The sequence below is a fragment of the Python bivittatus genome, unplaced genomic scaffold (genome assembly GCF_059951505.1).
Source record: "Python bivittatus isolate LINGU-HERP-01145 unplaced genomic scaffold, Pbiv_v1 ctg000560_np1212, whole genome shotgun sequence".
Lineage (NCBI taxonomy): Eukaryota > Metazoa > Chordata > Lepidosauria > Squamata > Pythonidae > Python > Python bivittatus.
The window spans coordinates 6,595,828-6,622,269 of record NW_028277083.1 but is presented as its reverse complement, the minus strand read 5'-3'; the positions used below and the strand labels follow the sequence as shown (position 1 = coordinate 6,622,269).

Below are 26,442 nucleotides of genomic sequence, written 5' to 3'. Positions count from 1 at the left end.
AGTTTAGCAAGTGGCCAACTTCCCCATGTCTTCCAGATCCTTAGAACTTTCTGTGAGAATTGAGCTCAAATGACTCCCAGCTCCAGGGAGGACATTTCCCTTTTTGTCTTCAACAGAGTAGCAAATGACTTTCTCAAGAAACTGGCCTTCCAGACAGGTGGACGCTACCATCGGTGCCATGGAGATGTGGATGGACAATTGGTGGCACACCGATTGCTTTCAGAAGGCTTTAAAGATGAGGAGGTATGTTTAATTGACTCAACTCAGATTCACTTGGTTAATCTTCATTCCCCATAATTTTACAATGAGATCATTGTAATCCACGGTGCAATGTCCACAAGATTAGACTATGGTTAGGTCAATTACATCAGATGTTGAAAGGTCAGGACCTTGGACAGTGTTGAGCCCTAACAGGCCTGTTGGCCCCTGTAGTTCCAACCATCTTTATCCATCTACCAATTTTCTCTCTGCCACTCTTCTCATCTTATTCACATTTCTTTATATCTTCTTCATTAGCATTATCTTTACCATTTTGAATTATTCTTAATAATTTTATTCCAACCCATCCAACATCTAGAGTTCAAGTAGATTAAGGAGTTATTTAAAGATATGGTGGAACACATAACACAAGAGCTCCTTCTCCAACAAAAAATGGACAACCATCTCCAACTGGGTAACGTTCGTGAAGAGAGCCCTGGGCTAAGCAAAGCTACTTTAGAAACTTTTTTGTCCCAACAGTGCTGGCTGCTAACCAACAAGACAGCAAGCTGGATGTCTGCCACTGTCCAGTGATAGGCAAAGCACAGGCAGAACTTTTTGAGAAAAAGAATCATTTTTAGTAGTATCTTAAGATGGCAACCCATCAATGTAGTCACAGGCTTGGCACAGGTCAAGACCAGGAATCCAATGAAAAGCAACGAATCCAAGGGAAAAGACAGGAGACACGGTGAGGTGGAATCCAGAGTCCTAGAATGGCATAGCAAAGTCAACCCAACAGAATCTAGGCTTGCCAAGTTGGGTTCAGCATTTGCTTCCACCCATTACTCAGCTGGGACAGTTTCCTCCTCAGCATTTGCTCTTTTGTCTTGGCAAGTCTCTCCGATCTACGGAGTTCTGCACTCCGTGGTTGGATCTTTTATCACATGGCATTGCTTAGGACCAAGAGACTGAAGTTCAGAGTCTGAAAGGCTGTCAATGGATGCAGGTAAGGTATCCTGGGAGCTTGGTGGAATTCCCTCAATCAGAGTGGACTCATTAGCTCCACTGCTGCTGGAATCACCAAGACTATTGTCTCTAGATGCCCCTGACTCCACTTCCTCCCATCCTCTTCATCAGAGGACATGTCAAACAAGCCAAGGATTTACACAGGTCTTATACTGCTGGCTAGCCATGTTAGTCTATGGTAGCCAAAAATTCAGGAGTCTGGTAACCCCTTTTTTGACTAGCAAATTTTATTAAAATGCATCAGCTTTCATGACCTACAACTCACTTCATCTGTTGCATGGAGTGACTAAACGGATGTAGGTCTCAAAAAAGGATGGTTCTGTAGATGTGGGTTACATGAAAGAGAGGTTGGAAGTACCTTATCAATTAACAATTATAAAGTGTTAAAAACCCATTGAGTCTGTTGAGATCTTCTGAGAACATTTTGATGTGTGCGAGTTCAGCAATCTCTCGCTCAAGGGTGTTGTTAAAATCTCGTTTTTCCAGAATGGTCACTTTGAGTTCTGCAGTAGTGTGTACTGGGAGGTTAAAATGCTTTGATATTCTTTGTCCTTGTTCTGAATCCCGATGTAAAAGTTGTGTCCATAAATTGTTTTGTGCAAAGTTTGTCCCTTTGTCCTAAGTAGAAGCAAGAGGAACATTGGTGGCAGATGATGCTCGTATTAGAGCAGTGTTTCCCAACCTCAGCAACTTGAAGTTGTGTGGACTTCAACTCCCAGAATTCCCCAGCCAGCAAGGCTGGCTGGGGAATACTGGGAATTGAAGTCCACACATCTTCAAGCTGTTGAGGTTGGGAAACACTGTATTAGAGGAAGAACATGTTAAGATATTTCCAAGAAAGAGTGATGTTGTTTGATCTTTGACATTTATTTTCTTTAATGATTAAATGCTTTTCACTTAAACAAAACCAAACCTGCATTCTTGTTGTTTGTTTCAGGATCCCATATTCCCCTTGTTTGAAGGAGACGATTTGAAGAAACTTGTTGAAGAAATAAGCAAGGCTAGGAACTATTTAACGCAGGCAAAAGTGTTTAGGTGAATGCCCAATACTTGGCTTCTGGAGTTGTCAGTTTCCCTAATCCTTGTTTCTTGGTTTCAAGGGTTGGCAATTCCTTGCTCTTTGGGACTGGTATTTATTTTCCTTTATTTATATTTTGAAAAAAGTGAAAATTTTGAAAAAAACAAGTAGGCATTTTCAGGCATTTCTGCTTTGCTTCCCATATTGGGCTTCCCTGAAGTTTTGAACCTGAGAATAATTAGTATATTGTATTTGTGCCTTTGAGTCAGTCTTGACTTCTGGCAGCCACATGGACCTTGCAGTTTTCTTGGCAACGTTTTCAGAAGTGCCCTTGCCTTCTTCCTGGGGCTGAGAGGGAGAGACTGGCTCTAAGTCACCCAGCTGGCTTGCATGCCTAAAGCAGGACTAGAACTCACAGTCTCCTGGTTTCTAACCTGGCACCTTAACCTCTGCCCAAAACTGGCCCTTGATAATAATAAGAGGTCCCTTGGCAAGATTTGAGAAGTGGTTGGCCCTTGCCTTCTTCTTCCCAGGGCTGAGAGAGAGGGACTGGCCCAAGGTCATCCCAGCTGGCTTCATGCCTAAGCCGGGACTAGAACTCATGATCTCCCAGTTTCTAGCCTGATGCCTTAACCACAACACCAAACTAGCTCTTTCATTTTTTTAACCTTTTAATTTTTAATTGCATTCACTTATTTACTTGATAACATTTATTTATTTATTTATTTATTTATTTATTTATTTATTTATTTATTTATTTATTTATTTATTGCATTTACAGTATGTAGCCACCCATCTCACACAAAATGACTCTGGGTGACTTTTTATGCCCTATTTTTCCCCAAAGAAGCTCAGGATGGAACATGCCCCACTTTTGCATCCTCTGAGACGGGTCAGGCCAGCTTTCCCTAACCTGATATCCACCAGACGATCCACCCAACCTTGTGGATTGTCCCAGTGCATTTGTAGAGTACCAGGCTTGATGGAAAGCTGGGTGATGCTAGAGAATGTGACTGGTCCAAGATCACTAAACATGGGCCTCATTTCGACAGAGGGGAAGAAGTCATGCAAATGATTCCCAATATATAGAGAGAAACACATACCTATGAAAGGTACATTTAGTGGGACATTTTAGACCTAAGACCAGCGATCTCCACTGAGAATATCCCTTCAGACAACAGGGAAGACATGAGGGGAATTCTCCATTATTGCATATCCTGTGCCATACTGGCTTTCAAGGCAAAGAAAATAAAATGGAACACAGCAGGCAGTGTAGATAATAGGACTCAGCCTAGAAACAGAGAGGAGACAGACATATATTTAAGAAGGCTATTCATGATTTCTGGGTGCCACAATCCAAAAGAATGAGTAGTGAGCCTATTTTTGAAACCAGGAGATGAAAAGAAATCAAAGGTAATAATTTTCTTTGTCTCCTTTCTTTTCTTTTACTAGATCACTTTTAGAAAAAAAGAATATAGATCAGAAGAACCCTCTCTCTTAATACAACTACTTCCAGGTAGAATGTGTACATGTTTGCTTGTTAATCTTTAAAGCTAAATAGCTATGCATTTTTCAGATGCAAGTAGCAAGGAAATTAAAATTTGGAAAGATATTTATTCTAAATATGTGAATCTGTAAAAAGTTTTAGAAACACCAAAAGGGGTTAAAGCTTGAAAAAGCTGTACTTTGAGTATGCAACGCTTCCAGGTTGACCAAACAGCCCATCTCAAATGTGGGGCAGTGATTTTCCACTCCAAACAGCTGTTTTGAACTGGAGAGAGTTGTTTCAAACTCGAGATGGGGTGTGCACCCTTTGGAATTCTTTAAATTAAAAAAAAAATTATGCACCCCTAGTGGAAATACCCCAAGGGCATTGTGTGCATGTCCACAATTTTGTGATTGTTTTATTTTCCTTCCTGCTTCCTCTTCTTATTTGCTTCCCACTGGAGATTTTTGAAAATCTATACCATTGAATTGTTTGAAAGAACATGTTGATACTACATCAGACTTTGAATAAATTTAGTTTGGAGAATTGATTTTGGATTTTTGCATAAACCACTTCAGACATTAGCTATGGAAAGGCTGGATATAAAAACTTAAATACCATAGACACATGTTTCTCAGTCTCAGCAAATTTAAGATGGGTGGACTTCAACTCCCAGAGTTCCATCAAATATTTTGAAGAATGTAATCAGATTCCCCCTCCTTTTCTTAGCATTAAATACTCTCAATCTCTCTTGTAGAAATTTTCAGAACCCAGTCATTTCCCCAGCTACTTAGACTTTGTCGTAGAATGCTAAAATCCTAGTTGAGGTCTTATCAGAGGTTATCTAGTCCCTTTGCTTGGCACAGGATCTTATCTAAATCTTTTTTAAACTATGATACTCAGAAATGAATGCAGTACTCAGAGTTGATATTCTGATCCACCCAGAATCAAGTGGAGTTATCCTATGGATGAATTGCATCAATAATTGTCTTTTTATTAAAATGATACTCTCTATCATTCTTTTAAAAGAACTGGCAAAGGAGTTTTTTTCAAAAACTGTTGCTATAACATCCTAGTTGGTAGATCTTTCTTCATTCACATAGGAATTCTAGGATGAAGACAAAGTAGGTTTTAAAATCTTTCAGACTTTTCTTGGTCTTTATATTATCCACAAAATAATTACATCACCCCCAATTTAGGACAGCAGGAATAAAAAACCCTATATATTCCTCATACAGCCTCTCTTCCCCCTCCCCCCATGATAAAGCATACATGACTGCGATTAATCTGGGATCTACTTAGACACAATCTTTTCAGCTTTGCCAAATGTGATAAGAATATGCCTGTTCACATCACTGCAGTTTATTGGATTGCACTGCAGTTAATTAATGGATTGTGTACATTTTGAAGATGTAAGAGGCTGTTCCCAGAAGCTGTTTTTGAAAAAACTCATTTCCCACAACTTCCATCATCTTCTGGATCTTGGGGCCACTGGCTTCTCTCAAACTCATAAAGCAGGGCAAAAGGTAAAACAAGGTCTCTTCCAAAGTGATATCCTGGTTTACTGTCGGTCAGTGTTCCTGAACATGGCACCTTCCAAAGTTATTGATCTCATCATCCTGAGTCAGATGTCCAATGAACAAGGATGATGAGAATTATAGAACATGTGCTGGAAGGTCATATGTTAACAATGGCTGGTCTAGGCTGTTGGGTGGTGCAGCAGATAGACAGAACTTGAAAATAGAGAGATATGTTGCTCCCTAAAAAAAAGCTGAATTTTCTGAAATTCTGCCTATGGGCCATCCTAGAACTGTATTTACTCCAGGTATTTTGAAGGTTAACCTTGGAAACTAACTATTTTCCTTTTCAGTTGCCTACCACATGACAAATGGTTTGACCATTCAGTATTATGGCAGTTGACTATTTCATTTGGCAAATCCCTGTTCCACCTTCCTTTATTTTATTTCTCTCCCCAGAGTAATAAGACAAAGATCTGGTCAAAATCTTCTGAAAGTTTTGAACATTATATTCCGAGGATATAAAAATGGCATGAAATCACTGGCGCAATATGTTTTAATGTTAGGAAACCAGATTAGAAAGTCAACTGACATGTGAAAAGAAGCTCACATGGATATCTTACAAAGTGATGTCTGTATTAAAATTTGATGTGAAACCTATGCTAACTTTTCTGCATAGGAAACGGCAAATCTTCCCAATAGTATTATCTGTGAAACCCAAAAATCTAAATACTGAATAAAACACCATGTTTTCTGATTGCCAAACTTTTCAGCTGCTCATTGCGTGAAATGTGAGACCTTTGGAATTAGGATGTGTGTGGTGTATTTATTTATTTGCTTCAAAGAGATGCTGTCCTTACCTCAAATAGGTACATGCCTATTCTGTTTGGCTGACAGCCATTATCCTTTCAGATTTTCAGATGCCTTGTTTCTGTCCAAAATTGTTGTTGCTTCCCCTTTGATTAAAGGAGAAGAATAAATCAACCACCGTCACCACAACATGTTTCTTCTGGAAGGATTGAGAGAACATGTCAAACATCATGGCCCTTTTCGTGTCGATCCACTTTGCGGAAGAAGTCTCCTGACAAATAAGTTTTGCTTAATACTTTTTGAGAGTTGTTCTTCATGGCTGCTTCTTCAGTTCATGCCTGTCCTAGCTCCCCACCACCACTAATTGGTCTATAGACTTACCTAGCTTTAAGAAGTTGGTGCCCCAGTGTCAGCCCTTCAAGGTAGTTGAGACCAGGAAACCGAAATCATGAATATTAATACCACTTCTATTGTAAGGTTACAGTAACAGAATCTTGCAAATCTGAAAGCGCTTCTCCCCTCTCTCCCTTTAGGTTCCAGAGAACTAAAGAGGATCAGTTCTAAAACACTTTCTCAAATTACATTTCTGGTTTGAACTCAAGATTTCGTTTATCAGACCGTTGTCTAACCTGCAGCTCTTTCTCCTGTCTCTCAACGTTATTCTCACAGCCCATTACACCCAGGGGAAATATTGAATAACAACATAGCCATTTGAGTATCTTTGAACCTCAATTAAGCCTCGCCATCTTTTTCACGTCTTCCTTTCCAGTGCTTGGAAAAGCAACACTGAATTCTACCCACTGTTTGAGTTCCCCATCATTGTCCGCAGGCAGTGCTGTTCTGTAGAGTTATAGAAAGTTAGTCAGCCAACAATCAACAATCCTGTTAAAGAAAGGATTGCCGTGCTTAAAATTGTCACCCGTGCTAGCAGAGGCATCCAGGTGTGATGGAATGGAATTATGAAGGCCAGGCTCAGAGAGAGAAACATTTTCTTAGCTTGCCAGAACAGCGTGGGGGGAACAAGAGAATGAGACTGGCACCTCCCTGAGGAATTCACACTGTTGTAACTGGATGACTTTGGGAACTGCGATTTGAGTTTGGGAAGATTCTTGCTAGAGGTTGTAGCTAATAAACATTTTTTTAAAAAAAATCTGCGCTCAGTCGTTACCGACTCTGCAGTGACTGCTTGGACGAGTCCTTTTTGCAGTTTTCAAGGCAATTGTTTTGGAAGTGGTTTGCCAGTGCCTCCTTCCTAGAGCAGGCCCCAGCTGGTGAGCGCAGGAGGCGGGGTTTCCGTTGCTTCGTGCCCTTTTTGGTTTTTCGCACTTACCGGCAACTGCTCCCGACTCCTTTTTTTGCAAGGCGCCGCCAGCATTTTTCCTCCCACCCGAGTGAGAGTACCCATTTATCTACTCACGTGAGTTTTCGAACTGTTGGGTTTACAGGAACTGGGGAGGAAACAGGAGCTAACGCGAAGGCTGGACTCGAACCGCTGAAGCGTCGACCATTTCTGGCTGGCAACTTTCAGCGTCATTAAGCCGCTGCACCACCGCATCCCCTTAATAAACATAGCTGAACTGAATTAGCATTGTCTCTTGGAGTTCCTTGGGCTAGGCCTGACATCAATCTTCCCAGACTAAAACCACAGTTTTATACGTAAGGGGCAGGACTTCTATCTCACAGTCACAACTATCATCCTGACTTCTTCTGACACCCCCCCCCCCAATGCCCATGTCTGCTAGATTTCTGTATATCAGATAATAGTTTGATGCTGCTCTTTCAAGGAACATCAAAAGAGGTACCAGTTTTCATCCATTCACACTGGTCTCAAAACCATCTTATGAATTGATTAGCCATGGCATTTCCTATAACATGAACATCTTCAAATTAATTGGTACTTATGCCACATTGATCATATACGGCTGTATGTGCATCCATCAACCATGACATACGTCAACACATAACCCACGTTATTCACATCATGGGTACTTGTACAGATTGCTTTACAACAATTCATATTCATTCCGTCAGTGGGATGAAAGACAATGGATGGATATATGTCACTCTCAAAATATGACTCAAAGTCACATTCAAGGTTGCATACCATTGCACTGAATGGATGAGGCTACCTTTGGAAACACTGTTGAAGATCTGAAAGCATTGGAGTTGTCATGGTTTGTGGGAATGACCGTGGGAGACAGAGGAAGAGCAGCAGCCATGGGAATGGTCACATAAGAGGTAGATGAGCCTGCAGAAGGAGTGGGGGCATGGCAAACGTCTCAGTAGGGACCGTCCCTAGTTTCTTGGACTGTAAAGGTGAGGGGGGAAGAGATGTACTTTCAGACTTGCAAGACTCTGTTAATGGAACTTTACAATAAAGTAGAATTAGTTCATCTGGTCGTGTTTTCTGTCTGCCTTGCTAGGCTGGAGTGATGGCATATGTCTTCACACTGAACTAAGGTTTATTAATTGTCCCCCAAAATCAAGATAAAAAGGATAAATGGGAAAAAAAACCATTACATTTAAAGGTTAAAAACAGGCTCCACCACGCAATCTTCTAGGTACCAGATCTTCGTGGCTTGATGAAATGACAGGAGTGATGGGGAACAGGGTCATCACTGAAAAGACTTGTTTCCAGCCCACCTCTGTTTAATCCCTCAAGGGAAGGAACCTGAAGCATCTCTTTCTGGGTTGATTTAATAGGGAGGAATAGATTCTCTGGGGAGGAGATGGTGTGATAGGGAGAGGGTACCCCGACAGAGCCAGTACCTTAAATTGTAAGCAGTAGGCTATACAACACCCATGGAATGGTACCACACTGCTAGAGCAGTTCTGATCTGCAGTACAGAAGCTGCCTTCAAATGATCCTACGTTTGTTGTATAGGATCATCTGTTGTGATTTTTCTAGTTAGTGCCCCAGTTAAATATGTTATGAAATACTTAGTCTTTTATTGGAACTGATGGTCAATTAAATCTGTTGCAGTTCAAGCTCCAACATGGCTGGTGTTGCTTTTGTCTGGGTTGAGTCACTGATGTTTCTCTGATACACATCTCGCTGCTACTGTATATCTTGGAACTCGCCTTTCATTATGTGGGTTTGTGTAACCAGTTGAAGGCAAAGGAATTTCATCATTTAAATTTCCTAAACCCTCTACCCAATTTCATTTGGCAGTCAATCAGTTGATTTCATAAGTTGAAAGACACTTTTTGTCCTGTTGCCTGAATCCAAACTCCTTGTGATTAACCTTGGCTGGCTTGTGACATCTGATTGTGGAGAGGGGAATATCAGAGATGGTGAATGGATGGAAGCCACAACTTGTAGACACAGTTTTGGAGAACTCCAATACTCCGATCTACCAACTAAGTTCAGGGACGTATGTAACCATGAAATGCTTGCTTCTGGCTTTGTATGAACTCAACCAATTGTGGCTTGCTCAGTAAACCATAATGCAGTGAATGAAGCCATTCCACCTAGAGCTTAAGGTCATCCAATGCAGCTCTCCTCCAGGTCCCCCCATCAAAGGAGATGAGGTGGGGCTTAACAGCAGGAAGAAATTTTTCAGTGGTGGCACCCCATTTATGGTATGCCCTCCCCAGAAAGGTTTGACTTCTGCTCACATTAGCCTCATTTTGGTGCCAACTGGAGACCTTTTTATCTTCCCAGCCCTTTTTAATTGCATTTTAATCCATACTGTGTTCATTTGTGAATGACTGCCTTGCAGCTTATATGGTGTTTTTATTTTGCCTTTTATTTGATTTTACTGTATATTTTTATTCATACTGATCTCTTTTATTGTGTTGTATTGTAAACTACCAAGAGAGCTTTGGTTATGGGTTAGTTTTAAAAATCATTCATTCATTCATTCAAGGGCAGGAAAGGGACAGGTCCTCCTGCCCCAAAATAATTGTCTGTTGTAAGGTCAGAAGGAAAATGAAATACAAGGGGATTTGAACCATGTTTGTATAAGTGATGGTTTTTCAATCATCGATAAAAAATGTGTGGTTATGGCTTCCTAACTTCCATTAATATTACTACTCTTGCATTTTCTTGTGTGCTGATCTGTGTGGTTCCTGTCTTGCTTCTTTGAATGAGGCCTAAGAGTCTTTTCTTTTCATATAATTTTATTAAAGATTTTAAGAAAACAACTAATAGAAACTAATATAGAGTGAGAAAAGAAGAAAAGAAGAAACAAGAAATCAGAGAGCTAAAAGTGCAAGAAAGAAAAAGAAAAGAGAAAAGAGAGGGAAAAAAGAGACAAAGAAGCAGCTTCTGATCATCTTTACAGCAGTTATAAGTAGGATTATAAATTTACTATGTTTATAACACAACTCTCTTCTTTCTATAATCTGTCTAATTATCAAAACCTTAAAACATAAGATCGCCTTTTTTTGTTTCATGCAAAAAGTCTCTAAGGGGTTTCCAGTCAGCAGTCAACACAGATACTGTCTTTTCTTTGATCAAACAAGTCAGTTTGGCCATTGCAGCGAGTTCCATCATCTTCACCAACCGTTCCTCCGTGGTGGGTAGTACTGAATCTTTCCATCCGGTCAGCTTCACAATCCACATCTCCGCAGTTACAGTTAGCATCACAGTCTGGCTCATATTACCCTTACCTGTCATGTTCAGCCCAAGAAACTCCATGAGTCAGTACTAGAACAGCTCAGGTACTTTATTAGTTCGTACCTGCTAGATAGAATCTCGCCAGACTAACTCTAACTCCCAAAGCCTGCAACTAAACACTACGAATTCCTTAGGGTGGTGCCAGTCTCATCCTCTTCGCTTTCCCAGGCTCAGGCGAAACGCTGGGTGAGGAAACGCTTCTGTCCTTGAACCTCCATCACATCACCTTTTGTTTTGTAAAATCCACCAATTGTCTGCACTCTTTAAGAATAAACAAAAAACATTCCCACAAAGCTCTAGTTTGTTTGCCTACTTTAATTCCAATTTATTCAAAACCACGTTCACTAAAAAGTAATCTTTCAAAATAACTGTCCCCTTTATCCGTTTTAAACTTTTTTGCATGGACTCCTTGTTAAGCTTTTTGCCAGAAGTTCTTAAGTCTTTAAACTTTTTTTTTTATTCCTTTGTAATCCAGAAAAAATGATAACTCACCAAGTGGAATCTTATCCTGCCGCTCAGAAACTCTCTCTTTAGCTGTAAATTAATTAAATCCAAAAGTGATTAAGAAATGAGGCTTGGCTGAATTTTGTGTCCATATCGGCTACATTACAACTGTGAGCTTAGATGGAATCCCTTGACTCCCAGCTGCTCAACTCATAAGCCAACCACAAAAAACTCAGTTTCTGCAGTCTACTCATGAGGAGCAGCTGTCCGGGGTACATGTGGGCAATCTCACGATCTCTCCTTTCTTCGGAGAGATTTTTCTGGCCACACATCCCCGCTCCTTCAGGTACGTCTAGTTCTCTGTGTCCTCACCAGAAGTCCTTTTCTTCCCAAGGTAATCTATTTCATTGCCAAATCATTCTTTCCATTAGAATTTTTTTTTCTGCATGTCCAACTGGAATCTACTTCCTTGTCAGTTAAACTCTTTGTTTCTTGTCTAATCTTCTGGAACAACTCTGAACAATTCTGCTCCATCTTTCTACATGACAGCCCTTCAGTTACTTGAAGACAGCTATAATTTCTTCCCCACAGCCTTTTCTTCTCCAAGCCTCCAACTGTTCTCCATATGTCTTTTCTTCCAGGCCCCTAGTCATCTCACTTGATCCCCTCTTGACATGCTCCAGTTTGTCAATGGCGTCTCTAAAATACAATGCCCAGGATGGAATATAATATTCTAGTTGTGGTCTCATCACTGCAAAAGAGAGGAACAATGACTTCTCTGACACTACTATTAATGCAGCCGAGGGTTGCATTTTCTTTCCACAGCCGCAACAGACTGTTGGCTCATGTTCCGCTTTCGATCCACCAAAAAACCCAGATCCTTTCTGTGCATCTTGCTGCCCAGTGTGATCATCCCACATCTTATCTCTTTGTTGTTGTTTTTCCTTTCCAAATAGAATACTTTTGCCCCTGTTGAAATTCATCTTGCTGGGTTTTACTCAGTGTTCCAGCTTATCACACACCCCTGAATCTTGATACCAGCTTCTAATGCTAAGCTAGTCCCTTTATCAAAAAGGTAAACTCTGGTTTATTGAATAAATCTGAACCAGCAGGATTGGCACTATGTAGTAAGCCAAAAATATGGATTGCAAAGACTGGATTTATACAACTTGCTAACTCAAAACTGTTCTAAGTTCAATATACTTTGGGCATTGAACACTGGGAAGGGAAGGAACATGTCAGGTTACCCAGTAAGGGGGTTAGAGACCAACCGAATCTTGGTTTCACACCATTTGAAAATTACAGGATTGTTGGGAAAGCGTGAAACTGTTGTAGCACAGATCTTGCTTGCTCATTTAGGCAGTTGAATAATTCTATATGACTCATATTGGTTCTTATCCAGGTTTTTCTGATGACAGATTGGAACTACCTAAAACATCCTGGATGAGTGTTGAAATACTAGTCATCTTTTGACTAGTGACAGGTGACAGGTAATATCAATCAAAGCTAGCTTGCTTATCCAAGAGGAAGCTGCTATAAAAGATAAGAGATTTTCCAAGGTTCTCTCAAAGCCCTCACTGGTTTTGGAAAATTGGTTCCACTGATGCTTGGAAAATTACACTACTAAGGAAACCAGAGGATCTCACTTCACTACAAGACTGTTAAAGAAGACAGCTATATGCTAAAGGTAACTATTATGATTTAGGATTAAGAAGGCCACGTCCACTTTATTATTAAGAAAACTACAAGAATCTGTTCATGTAGTCATATGGAGACCAGGTTATGGGAACTTGACTTTTATTTAGACTGTTCAGTAATAGTTGTTACTTGGCTATTGTATCACTTGATGAAAGCATACTGTTTAAGAGAAAGATAAAAGAATATAAAAATCAATGTGAAGTACAGTACTGCAAAATGAAAGCCTAAATAACGCCTTCTCCTGGGATGATCTCTTTCTTTTGCTTTCCAATCAGCTGCAAAATTTTACCAATGCAGTCATGAACAAGATTTCATTTTCCCTTTTTAAAAAATCCTGAACATCTGGAAAAGGATGGAACTCTTTTGAGGTAGACGTATATGTTGTTCCCATCCTCCTGGATTTTTGTGAGCAGGTTAAAATGAACTTAGCTGAACGGGGCTCTCATGGTGATTTGTAGTAAATCATGAGTTTATGATAACCACTGGTTATTGTTTCTTTGATTTGATGCAGGAAAATCTTGGAAGGCCCACCAGCAACTCTTTCGTGAAGGCTTGTAATCCAGTGTGCTGATTTTACTGCAGGCCCCCTTTTAAACCAGACACAGGTTTTCCAACAATGTTTTGCCAGCATGAGAATGTTGTCCAAAAGAGATCCAGCGGAAGTGTGATCAAGAGGGGCAAGCCATCTGATTCCAGGTTCCCCAGGCAGATGGGTTCATTAGGTCTGAAGGTGTTGATCACCGGTGGATCAGGTTATTGTGGATTCTATCTGACCTGCGCTCTCATCAGGGAAGGGATCCGTGTTGTTTTGCTTGATATACTTAAACCTACATGGGAAATACCTGAAGGAGCAGTCTTCCTCCAGGTAGGATGGGCACCTATTTGTTTGTTTGTTACCCTGATCTCCCACTTGTCCTCCAGGAGCTCAGCCAATATATGTAGGACTTTCTCCTCCAGGGTTTCCCCACAACAATAAACCTGTGAGGCAGGTTGAGCTGAGAGAGAGACCAAGCAACCCAAAGTCCTGCAGAGAACTTCCATGGCTAAAGGTGGCTGAGGGTGGATTAGAACTGGGTATCCCCACTCCCCTGGTCCACAGTCCCCCAGGGAGTTTTATGGCCGTGGGGGGACTTTCATTCCTCATTTTCAGGATTAGTGGAAAACCAGAGACCTGGGTCCAGCTTATCAGGCATACAGAATGACTCCAGAAATGAACTTGTCACCTTAAGTGTGGAGGTTGGAATTAGTAACTTAAAAAAAAAAGATTGATGTTGATTTATTCTTGTACCAGTTTGGTGTAAAAGTTAAAGGTGTAGGAATAGGGAGGCCAGAGTCCTAGTCCTGTCTTAGGCACGTAAGCCAGCTGGGTGACTCTGGGCCAGTCCCTGTCTCTCAGGCCTAGACTGTGAAGTCAGAAGAGATCTCAGAAAGAACATGCTGGCAAACACTTCCAAAAATGTTGCCAGGGAAGCTACAGAGACCTGTCCATGGAGTCACCAGAGCGAAGGCTGGCTTGAATCACCGTAACCATAGATTTATTCTTAATCTATTATTGTAATCTGGAGTTGGGTATTTACCAGACTGAGTGTCCAAGTTGGTTGAAAAGATCTTGCAACACTGCAAGACTTATCCAGCAAATGCTGATGCAGTCCATGTTCCTCTGTGAGTCTTGCTTTCATCTGCAATTCTTTTTTCCCCACACATACTTCCCAGGGTGATGTGCAGGATTATGAGAAAGTGCTCAAAGCTAGTGAGGGAATTGACACTGTATTTCATTTGGCAAGCATTGGCATGGATGGAGCACAGCAAGTAAGTGGCCAATACGGAGTCAGTTGCTGCTTATAAGTAAGTATAAGTAACCTTGTTGGCTGTGTCTTTGTTTATTTTATTTATTTATTTATTTATATTCCAAATTTGGACACTGCCCATTTCACAAGAAGTGACTCTGGGCAGTTTACAATAACAAAGTATTGTTGTTTTGGTTTAGGGCTGTACATAGTGTCCAGATCCTGTCTTGTTCTGGTTTGTATTGGATTTTTTTATGATAATATATCCTGAACCACCCAGAATCAGTTGGAGTCAGGTGGCACCTAAATCAAATTAATTTAAATAAACAAATAAGTTGCTACTCATTAAAGGAGCTTGCCTTTTTTTTTAGGCTTCCATGTGAATCTAAAAAAAAAAAACCACTGCTTTACCAGCGTGACTCTGGAAGCTGCTGCATCTATGCAAAAATGAGGCAGCTGTTTTAATGAGTAGTGGAGAGAGCCTATGGTGGTGCGAAGTCCAAAGGACTTCCTTGAAATCATTTGCAGGGTAGGTACAACCCTGTTATGTGGACAATAGTTATTCTGTAAAATTTACAGATCCTTCTTTAAACTGAAAAAGAGGCCAGGGTTTTTGGAGAGGAGAAGGGTGACACAAAGTTTGGATGTGACTGAATAAATAATTCTTCTTCTGATTCTTTCCATCTCGTTGCTTCTTGCTTTTAAAGAAAGAAGAGATTGAGTCCGTCAATGTGGGAGGAACAAAAGTGATCATTGATGGTAGGCCTCCGTTTTTCTCATTTGTACTAATGCATGAAAGCTTTCCCATTTCTGAAAAACTCAGTAGCCTACTATAATACTACATTCTGCAGGAAAAAATAGTGAATGATATCTGTGGCTGGCTGTTCCATAGTTGGCTTAATTTCTTAATTTGTTAGATTTATATCTTGCCTTTCCTCCAGGAACCCATCATATGCCATTCTTCAGTGTTATTGTGAACAACAACAACACAATGGGATATGTTTAGACCAGAGTTTCTTAGCCTCAGCAGGTTTAAGATGTATGGACTTTAACTCCCAGAATTCCCTAGCCAGCATGCTAGGGAATCCTGGGTGTTGAAGTCCACACATCTGAAAGTTGCTAAGTTTGAAAAACACTGGTCTAAATTATTTATTCTGATATATATGTAGTTAGAATTCTGCATATACAGCCTTACATACCACAATAACCAGAATGTCTAAGCGGGTTAGTTTCCCATGAATTAGCAAATGTGCTGGTGTATTTTTCGTCCTCTCCTGACTCCTCCTTATACGACCCATTTTTGTTCATCTACTTTTATCTAGTCAAAGGGAACCCAGAGAATCCTTGAAAGCGCCGAGACATGTGCTGTCGAGAAACACCCTCTACCAAAACATTGTTTTTAAGATCATGAAAAGCCATAGCACTCAGCCTCCTAGGATGTCCCAAACACCCCTGACAGCCTTTGTGTCATAGCTTATGTGTTGTTTCTCTGCAGTTTGCAAATCAGGAAACATTTCCAAACTGATCTATGCCAGTACAGTGAACGTTATATTCGGAGGGATTCCCATTGAAGATGGAGATGAAACATTGCCATATTTTCCGCCCGAGAAGGTATTTGGATGAGAAATATATTGGATGGGGGAGAGTTTGCATGTTAACATCAATTTATCTAATTTCACATTTAGAAACTGAGCTCTCTTGAATTGAACAGTAAAGAAATGGTTTGCCCTTGCTTTTTTCCAGAAATGGTCTTCTTTCTTGCTCTAGTTTTACACCTCTGGAATTTGCAATAACAGTACTAATGAGATCCTCTGATCCTGCTTTGTTTTTTTCAAGCTTATCTGGTGAGGCTCTTATTAATACTCGAATCAGAATTCCGTTACCCTTCAAAGTTCACCCTTCTGTGAATTTTGCAGTGCGGTTCTCCAATTTCACAAATTAGTCATTCGTTTTCTTATTTAATTTCAATAAAATTTCTATTTTTGCAATGCAGTTCTCTAAACAAATTTCCTTGTCAAACTCTGCATATTTGGCCACGCTATAAACAAACATGGAAAGGTTTGGGGAAATGTGCACCCCCAGCCCCATGCAAAACACTCTCCAAAACCCTCAGATAAATATGGGAACAGGAACAAATTAAACATATAAATCAATCTTTTGCAACCGGGACAACTTTGAGATGTGTGGACTAGAATTTTTGCAATGGCCAGGTTAAAGTCCACACATTTTAAATTGACCACGTTGCAAAACATTAATGTAAATGGAAATATATAATTTGCAAAAATAAGACAATGAAAAACTGGCCTGTGGAGCATTAGATTTCAGCCTGGCCTTTTTTCCACACCACAACTGATCATTCAGTTTGCCGTCTTGGTTTAGAAGGAGGAGCATTGGTGGGGAGGGGTCAAAAAAGTCAAGATGGCAGCACGACTGTGCTGTTGCACCTCAAGTAAAAAAGGAACCTCTATCCTGGCTCTTTTGACATTCTCCCCACCCCCTCTCCCACGGACCCCCCTGTAGAGAACATTAATGAAAGCTCTTGTTTGATTGATGAGATAAAACCCGAAACTCAGGTTTTGCTAAGCAGAAAGTAACTGGAATATGTGGGAAGAACAGCAGCAATAGTTTGCAAGCTATTTGCCAATCAAAAACATAGTTTGGGGAATTCAGAGAGTGACATCTAAACAACCCAGTGGGAAGGTCACTGACCATTCATTGCAATAAAACACATGGCCACTAGATACTAAAAACCGGTGTTCTCTCTTCTAGCAATGGGACAACTACTCCAGAACCAAAACAATTGCAGAGCAGATGGTTCTAGCTGCCAGTGGAGCCTCACTTCAGGGTACGTTCAGAGCAGTTTTTCTTTCCTTTTTCCTTTTTGACCGGACGGAAGGTTGGAAAACATTGTGGGAAAAGGCTCAGGACTCTGTCTAGCACACATCTTAAGGTTGCCAAGGCTGAGAAACCCTAGCTGATGGCTCTCCAAACCCAGAACAAAAGAGGACCAGATTTGATGTCCTGGGAGAAGCTGGTCAGAGAAAGATGGGGTTAGGGAGTTGGGAGCAATGGCTTAGAAGTTGGTATCTTCTCCATTCTAAGCCACCTCCCTCCCAGTCATGTGACCCAGAGTGGAATGGTTGCAGCCCACTCCATGCTTTCCAGTACACATGTGTTCATTCACACACACACATACACACACACAGACAGATACAAAATGTTGCTGTTGGTACACCAAAGAAAATACAGCTCTCTCCTATGGCCACTGCTAGAAAAGGACTTGGAACAAATTCCAGAGTTTCCCCTCCCTCTCATCACATGTCTACTAGCTTTATACAGGTTGTCCTCGTTTAGCGAGCACAATTGCGACCAGCAACTCAGTCGTTAAATAAAGCAGTCACTAAGTGAAACATCATGATTTTATAATCTGACTTCAGCTTTCCTTTGCTTAACAGACTTGCAAAGGTCATCAATGCGAGGATTAGTCACAAAGTGACTTTTCATCATTGGCGTAACTATGAGCAGTCACTAAACGAGGCAGTCGCTAAATGAGGACCTGTATGACCATTCAAGTTGGATGGGGAAAACCACCTTAAATGCAGACCTTAAACTTGTTTCAGTGTCAAGGCTGAGCTTGAGAACGCCATGCAGAATATCTCTGGAACAATATACAGTGGTACCTCGGGTTACGAATGCCTCTGCTTACGAACTTTTCGGGTTACGACCAGCTCTGGCCGCAAAAATTTACCTCGGTTTGCGAACTCCGCCTTGGGGTACGAACCAGATCTGCGGCCATTTTTCGCTGTGCCACATGGTCTGCGGCCATTTTCCGCCCGTGCCACGTGGTCCGCGGCCATTTTTCCACCCGTGCCACATGGTCCGCGGCCATTTTCTGCCCGTGCCACATGGTCCGCGGCCATTTTTCCGCCCGTGCCATGTGATCTGCGGCCGTTTTTCCGCCCTGCCGCGCAATCCGCGGCCGTTTTTCCGCCCTGCCGCGTGGTCCGCGGCCGTTTTTCCACCCTCGACGCGTGGTCTGCGGACGCTGGAACAGATTAACGGTAATTACATTGAACCTTATGGGAAAATTTGCTTCGGGTTGCGAACAAATCGGGTTGCGACCAGAGTCACGGAACGGATTAAATTCATAACCCGAGGTACCACTGTATGTCACCTTTTCCAATGAGTCCCCCTCCAAATTACGAGCTGAATGACAATCCTCTTATCTCCAGCAAGCAGCAATCTGCTGTGGAGGATGGGAGGCAAAGTCCCACACAGCCAGAAGGGCCCCAGTTTTGAGGATGTGCCCCCCACATTTTGGCTGTATATATCAGATCAGAAGTGCGCTCAAAGGGAGTTATTCTCTCACCGAGCCCATCCCCACCTGCAAACTGGTGCAAATTGGGGGGGGGGGAGAATCAATAACTGTTGCTCTGTAATTCTTTTTCACATTGCTTTGTCCAGCAGAAATTCCCTTGAGTTATTTCATTTTATTTGCAGGAGGAGAGAAGCTCCGAACATGTGCACTTCGCTTCTCTGGAATCTACGGCCCAGGAGATCAGAGAACTATTCCAGTGTTCATCGTACGCGTTGCTCTTCTGAGCTTTGAGGGTGCTCTGCAAAACGACTAGAACAAAACCCCCTTTTTCTGAGCTGAAAGTGGAGCTAAAAGCTGGGATGGCCACACCCTTAATAGAAACGGCTCTTTCGTCGACAAAATCCTAAACTTCATCTTCTCCTCTTGAGCGTTTCAACCCAGCCCAGCTTCAGAGCAGGAATTTTGTCAAAACTTGACTGGAGCAATGATTCCATACAAAAGCGTCATGCTCCTGTTGATAGTAACCAGACCAGTGTTTCTCAACCTTGGGAGCTTTAAGATGTGTGGACTTCAACTCCCAGAATTCCCCAGCCAGCTGGGGAATTCTGGGAGTTGAAGTCCACACATCTTAAAGCTCCCAAGGTTGAGGAACACCGAACGAGACTTTTTGAAAGGTACTTGGTTGTTGCGCAACATTGTAGCCTTGACTTATTTTACCATTCAAACTAGATTATATAAAGAAGAATAAAATCCATCCAGAAGTCACTGGAGATTAAAAAGGGCCCAAGAGGACGGGGAAAAGAATAAGATGATAATTACTCGATAGAAAGAAGGGCGGAAGGCATGACTCTATGTTTTATTCTCCTTTCATAGAAAGTTATCCAGAGACATCCCGTACACTTAATCTCTGAAACCCCGGACACATGGATGAACTGGATTCATGTAGATAATGCAACACAAGCCTTCCTCCTTGCCAGCAAAGCTCTGACGGCAGAGAAAAATTTCATCGCGGTAAGTAGTCCCCCTCTGACCCCACGTTGGGCCCATTCTGACAAGAATGGCTGCCAGAAGTCAAGTTGCCTGCCCTGTGGGACTGTTAGCCTTCAGCAAAGCTTTGAGGGCCTGGCTATGCCCTGGGGCATTTGGGCCAAGATCAGATAAGCTGTCCCGTGGGGTGTAATATATGTTGCTGAGTCTGCTTGCTTTCATTTTGGCTTGCTTCTTTATTGTGATTCTGTTTTTAATGGTCCATGCCTCCTGGAATCACATTCTTTGTGAGTTGGGCAGCTGTAAGTACCCAACATATAAATAAATAAATACAAATGGCCAGAAAAATGAAGTAATGTCACCCTCCTTTTGATCCCAACACTTCTATAAAAGTTGATTTAACCCAGTGTTTTTTTCAAACTTGGCCACTTGAAGATGTGTGGACTTCATGGCTGGCTGGGGAATTCCGGGAGTTGAAGTCCACACATCTTCAAGTCGCCAAGTTTGGAAAAACACTGATTTAACCCACCAGATGCTAATCAGGAAAAAAAAAAGCATACATCTAATATAGATTTTAAAAATATAAGAATTGCATGCATGTTATCGTAGAGGTTAACACTGCGTCTGACTGCACCCTTTTGAATGATTTTGACAATTATGGGATGGGTTGACCTTTGTACAAGGATGAAATCACATTTCTAATTTTAAATGCACAATGTCATTGTTTTTAAAACGAGAAGAAAAATGGACATTCCAAGCTCTCATTTTGTGTCTCTCCTTTCTCTCTCGTTCCCCCTTTTTATTTGTCTCCAGAGTGGTCAAGCCTATTTTGTACACGATGGAGAAAAAGTCAATTTCTTCAAATGGATAGTAGTTCTGGTAAGAGCTTTTCTTGCCTAGAAAAAAAAACTTTTGAGAAGAGACCAAGTCATAGGGCATACTCTGTAGAAAGGCCACCATGATAGAAGAGGTCATTGAGCTAGAGATGTAGACGAGCAAGACCATCTTTCTGCAAAAGAGCTCTCAGTCCTGGTGAACTGTTGGAGACCTCATCACAAAACAGTATCCCACTTCATGCATTCCTGCAATGAGTAGTGTTGACCCCAGTTTTCTGCACCTGCATTAGGACAACTTCCAGAATTCCAAAAGATCTGGAAATATCCCCCAATGGAGTCCTGGACAAAGACCAAATTGAGCTCAAACTCAGCAGAAGCCATCTAGACACCTTTCTCAGCTAGTTAAGGATCTTCATGGTATAGGACAAAGAAGCTACTTTAAGCAACAGCTTCCCCTCTGCCAAGATGAAGTAGAGAGTCTTCTTATGCTGCCTGAGGATTAAACCCATTGTTTCTTTATCTTGCCATTCTGCCACTTAACCAATCTACTTTGTGCTTCTCTTGGTATTAAGAGGCAGGTGGTTATCAATACAACCAACATTCCAGTGGAAGAGACTATCTGCAGCTCAGGGTTGAACGGTGGAGTCCTTGGTCCTTTCTGAGCTTTGTCATTTGATTGCAGATATTTCATTACCCAACTAGATTGAGACTGTGGTTGAGTCTGTCCATGTGTTGTGAGATTAAGGACTCCAAGATGATAAATCCACAAACACTGGGGAATTCCTGGAAGCTTGGCATTCAGACAAATCAGCCATCAACAGACACATAAGAGATAAACCATATTTACATACCGTTCAAAAGAGGCAATAAAAAAGCTAAGAAGGAAACCAAAAGACCAGAACACATCTTCTCCAGCAGTCAACATCCAGATAAGCAGAGATTAACACCAGACAAACAATCAAGCAGAAGACAATATCCCAGTCAATACCACAAGGAGAAAACCACTCTCCTACCAAAACTGGCAGGGCAAACGACTGTATATAAACAGGGATCAAACCCTACACTCCCTCACATGGAGGCTCAACAACAACCAACCAAACAACCAAGCTCAGAGAGCACTAAGGACGCCACAACCAACATTGTTGCCTTGAGAAACTCTAGCTCCCAGTAGATATTGTGGAAGGAGAGCTGAGTTGGCCTATGGTGGCAGAAAATCAGGGGTCACCCTTTTCAACTAATAAATTCTATTAAAAGGCCTAAGGGTTCATGAGCTATAGCTCCCTTCATCAGATGCATGGAGCGATATCTCCAGTTGCATCTAGGCCCTCCATGCACCTGATGAAGCGAGCTCACAAAGGCTCCTGCCTTTTGAGAAAGTCTGTTCGTTGGAAAAGTTGCTACCAGATTCTCCTGATTTCTAGCTCCTGATGTAACTCTCGCCCATATCGACTTTTGAAATTCATCATGGCATGGGAAAAGATGTCATTTTTTTTCCATGCGTGTTTCTTTTCTGCCCCTTACAGTATGAAAAGTTGGACCACCAGAAGCCGAGTCTGTATCTTTCCCCCTTTGTTTTGAAAATCACAGGTAATCAAAACATTTCATTTTGCAGCTTCAACATCCTTTGGCCTACCTTGTCTGGGAAATCTCCAATTTAATGAAGACTTTCTATTCATAAATAAAATAAATCAATACACTGTTTGTGGCAAGAATAAGTAACCTTTCGTTGTTGTTAAGTGAGACACATCGGAATTTGGGGGAATGGCTTTAGTGTGCTTAGAAAATGATTACCAAGAGGAAGCTCTTCAATCACAAAGTGGTGGCTGTGGTGGGCATGGCCAGTCCCAAAGTACTCTTAGATCCTAGGGTTGGAGGGGAAGTGGGGGTCCTTTAGTCCAACCCCCTGCCCAGGGCAGGAATCCTCATGCCATTCTGGACAAATGGCTGTCTGGCCTTTTCTTGAAAAACTTGTTTACCAGGTGAATTAGCCCCCAAGATGTTCTCTACCATCTGATAGCAACCTATGTGGGACCCAAAAACATTGCTATCAATGAGTAGAGAGGCTGATGCTTTGTTCTGGGGCCTGGCAGCTTCCAATTTATTCTTATTTTTTGAACGTTTAATCAACTGGGACAGGTGTTTGGGAGCACCTAGATGTCCATGCCTTCAAGACCCAGAAAGGTTGCCATCAACACCTTGCGATCCCTTGATCAGGGCAGGCCAATCCATAGGGTTCCGCCCACATGCTTTTCTTGTACTCTTAAATCTGGATTAATCCAAAAATTCCTCATTCCTGCCCTTTTAATGTTAATCTTCTTTCTCCTACAGCTATCGTTATGGAATATCTGCACTGGCTTCTTAATCCCATATTTAACTTTACACCATTGCTGACCCAAATGCAGGTAAAAAAAAAAATCATAATTTTTCTGCTTGCTCTGATAACAGCAGGGAAGCAACCTGAAGGAACTGGGTTGTGAGTGGAGATTACCAGCACCCTGTTTCCACCACACCTTTGTTTCTTCCAGCTGGGGCACTTACCACAAACATGGGAACCTGTCTTAAGAGTAAGCCCTCTAACCTTTGCACAGCAGTTATTCAAGGGAGATGATGCTATCGTAGTTTTCTCCAATCTAAGTGACTTCTGGACAAAACTCCCATCAGCCAACATAGGTGGGATGATGGCGTGGTAGTCCATAATAACTGGAAGAAACTCAGTTTGGTGTTGTGGTTAGTCAGAAGTCCTTTACGGAGAGAGAAAGGGCTGAATTCACATACATCAAAATATTTCAGCCCATCTCACAAGATCTCAACAAACCCAGTGGTTTTTTTTAATACATTACCATTGTATTAACAATGAGAAGGTCCTTGCAATCTGCCTCATGTTGTCACCTGTGTCTGTGTAACTAACCTATCTTTGCTCACTTCCAACTCACCCCGGATTAAATCCTACATCAGTCAAGGCACTGTGTGAATCTGATGAAGTTTGCTGCAGCTCATAAAACCTGGTACCTTTTAATAAAATGTATTAGTTGGAAAAGGTGCTAACAGACTCCTGATTTGGGGCCACTGTAGACTAACCCAGCTTTCTGCTGGCACCGTCGAAACTGTTTCATCAGCCTAGTTGTTTATCAGAGTGAGATCCAAAAGATTGTTTTGTAACACCAAAACCTTGACAACTATGGCACGATCCCCGAGCCATGGGCTGTTTTAAGCATCCAAGCTGCAAAATGACATCCAAAAATAAGTATTTCTTGATTCACTAAGGCCTGAGATATCTTCAGGATTCGCTTTTCATCTCAGATCGGCTCTGCCTGGCTTCTCTCTTCAAGAAATGGTTCCATGTTGTCAAAAAAAAAAAAAAATCCTCTAAAATTTTCGCCTGCTGCTTCTTTTGCGTCTGGCCAGCCTACTGTCCTTGTGGATTTTATCAGCTGAATGCACAGCTGGTGACTTGCCAGGCCAGGCCTACACCGGGAGCCATTTTGTGAGTGTTCTCACAGCCCACTGCTAAGATCTGCCACGGATCCAAAAAGCTCAGAGACCACTTGTTTTATGTCATTGTCTGTTTCCTTTCACAGGTGAAAAGCGTCGTTGTTACCAACACTTTCTCGATAGACAAAGCACGTAACCAGCTGGGTTACTCTCCAAAGCCGTATTCGCCGGCCGAGGTGATGGGCCATTATCTGCAAACAGAACCTACGCATAAAGAAGAAGGATGTTCCTTCCGATAATATTCATATTTGGCTTTTATTTTATTGTGGGGTCCTTTATTCCTTATTTAACTGTTTTCAGAGACTTTTCAGCATATGGAGAACAAATGGCTTGGTTTTAGGTGGACTGGCCCCTCTCGAGGGGGCTGATGGCTCCTTTGGCACCGAGCTTTGACCTGACTTTCTTTTTTTCGTTTCTTAATCTTGACATGGGCGGAAGCAAATCAGAACAGGGGAACAGGGGAAGGCAAAGCCCTGGACTGAGAGCTTGGTCGGAAAATGGATGATGAACTGGAAGGTGGGCTGGACTACACCTTTCCGAGGTTGAAACCATTTGTCCTAGGTACCGTAGTCACCAGTGTCTCTCCGTCACCTGTGGCAGCTCTTCAAAGGAGGTCCAATCAGTACCCAAGAGTACTATATAATTTTTGTGGTGTTTTAGCCCATTAGCCAGCTAGGCCTTGTGAGTGCCAGCAAAATATTCTTTGGAGATTCTCCCATTACTTGTTACTCCCTTGTAAAGACAGCCTGAGGAACTTGCATACTTCCCTTGCTTTTGAAATTGTGCAACTGAAACTCTCGGAAGCAGGGTTTCCTTGGCTGGCTCGCAAAACGCCAGGTGGCCGCTGTAGGGCGGCCAAGTGATACAGACATCTCCAAAGCATTGGCCCCATCTAGTGGCCATGTGGAGTTCTGCACCACAAATACAACATTTTAAACTCCGACCTTGGAGGAACGGTTATAACCAGCCCCCGGGTCACCATTTTCTTCTTCCCCATTTCTGATGTACTCAGTCTCAAAGCAATCATCTTGTGGATGTGCAATAGAGCCCTTCTCTTTGTAAATCATTTCGTCCTACTACAGCTATTCTTTCTCTTCCCCTTTCCCATCCTTCCCCAGCTCCATGATCACTTTTGCAGTGGAGATGCTGGAGGGAGAAGGAAGCGCTGGCCCGGCTTACGATTTCCCCATCAACTCACGCCGGATAAACGTTCGCTACCCAAACCTTTTCTTACAAGCAAAAGTGCTTCCCAAAAATGGTGTGCAAGAACTCATCCCGTGCACACAGACGGTTGCATTATTTGTAGAATTATTTGTAGGTTTGGACTGGAAGTTGATTGTGGCCTTCAAGCTAAGATCAAATGGTATTTATCATGTGGAAGGGAGGCTTGTCTGGATGTTTGACTCAACAGAGTAACTCAGCTTCAAAGGCCTGTGACCACTTGGGGACAGCTTTAAAAATAAAGCAATTTAGGAAAGGCACGTGAGAGCCTGGAGGTTGCTCTTTGGGGATTAGCACCCCAAAACCGGTCACAACGTTTACCGCCATCGTGAGATGTATTATGTTTCTGTTTAAATAAATGTAATGATTTCTAAGCTGAACAATAAATAGTCCAGTGACGTCTGTTCTGCTGATGGATTCTTCTCTCTCTCTCTCTCTCTCTCAATAAGGTGGGTGTAGCCCCCCCGCAAAATCATGGAGTGAAGCCTTGCAAGAGATTGTGACTTTTGCCGCCCCCCCGCCCCCCTGGCCTCTCCCCATTTCAGCAGATCCTGGTTTTGTTCAGGGATCCAACCAGAGGATATGTTTATAGTGGGGGAGTGGGGGGGGGGGAGGGTTTGTGTGTATGTGTTGGAGGGCAGAACTGGAGAACTGATGGGAGGGAGGGAGGGGAGAGGAAATCAGCCCTGGAAGGATGCCTGCCCAGCCCTGCCCAAGATGAATCAAGTGGACTAGTAACTTGGGTTAGGATTTATAGTTGGGGAGGAGACTTCCAGGGCATGGAAAAGTGGAAGATGAAGAAGGGGGTACATTGGCTGATTGGTGCAAACTATTAACCAGGAGATGCTGGTTAATCTCTACCCTTTGATCCAGTGTTTCTCAACCCTGGCCACTTTAAGATGTGAGGACTTCAACTCCCAGAATTCCCCAGCCAGCCTTGCTGGCTGGGGAATTCTGGGAGTTGAAGTCCACACATCTTAAAG

General features: G+C 42.1%; 2 protein-coding genes across 5 annotated transcripts in view; both read left to right on the top strand.

Annotated features, from left to right (window-relative positions):
- The window catches only part of VWA3A (von Willebrand factor A domain containing 3A), a 41,261-nt gene extending 28,616 nt beyond the window's left edge, over positions 1–12,645 (top strand). For 2 of the 4 annotated variants that reach the window (XM_088148090.1, XM_015887522.3), the window contains 4 exons: positions 117–243; positions 2,162–2,259; positions 3,695–3,758; positions 6,158–6,286. In XM_088148090.1, the coding sequence (XP_088004216.1) occupies positions 117–243; positions 2,162–2,259; positions 3,695–3,743 (274 nt within the window). In that variant the 3' untranslated portion in view covers positions 3,744–3,758; positions 6,158–6,286. Of the gene's footprint in view, positions 1–116; positions 244–2,161; positions 2,260–3,694; positions 3,759–5,704; positions 6,125–6,157; positions 6,287–12,522 lie in introns of those variants that run through there. The other 2 variants (XM_088148088.1, XM_088148089.1) reach the window with 2 other exon arrangements.
- Positions 12,646–13,434: 789 nt separating this feature from the next.
- Positions 13,435–25,855, top strand: LOC103066120 (putative short-chain dehydrogenase/reductase family 42E member 2). Its single transcript, XM_025164616.2, has 11 exons — positions 13,435–13,683; positions 14,532–14,627; positions 15,313–15,364; positions 16,101–16,216; positions 17,375–17,450; positions 19,106–19,188; positions 19,797–19,934; positions 20,724–20,789; positions 22,270–22,333; positions 23,075–23,148; positions 24,325–25,855. Exons 1-11 carry the CDS (start codon positions 13,435–13,437, stop codon positions 24,475–24,477), a joined length of 1,167 nt encoding a protein of 388 aa, XP_025020384.1. The 3' UTR covers positions 24,478–25,855.
- The last annotated feature ends 587 nt before the right edge of the window (positions 25,856–26,442 follow it).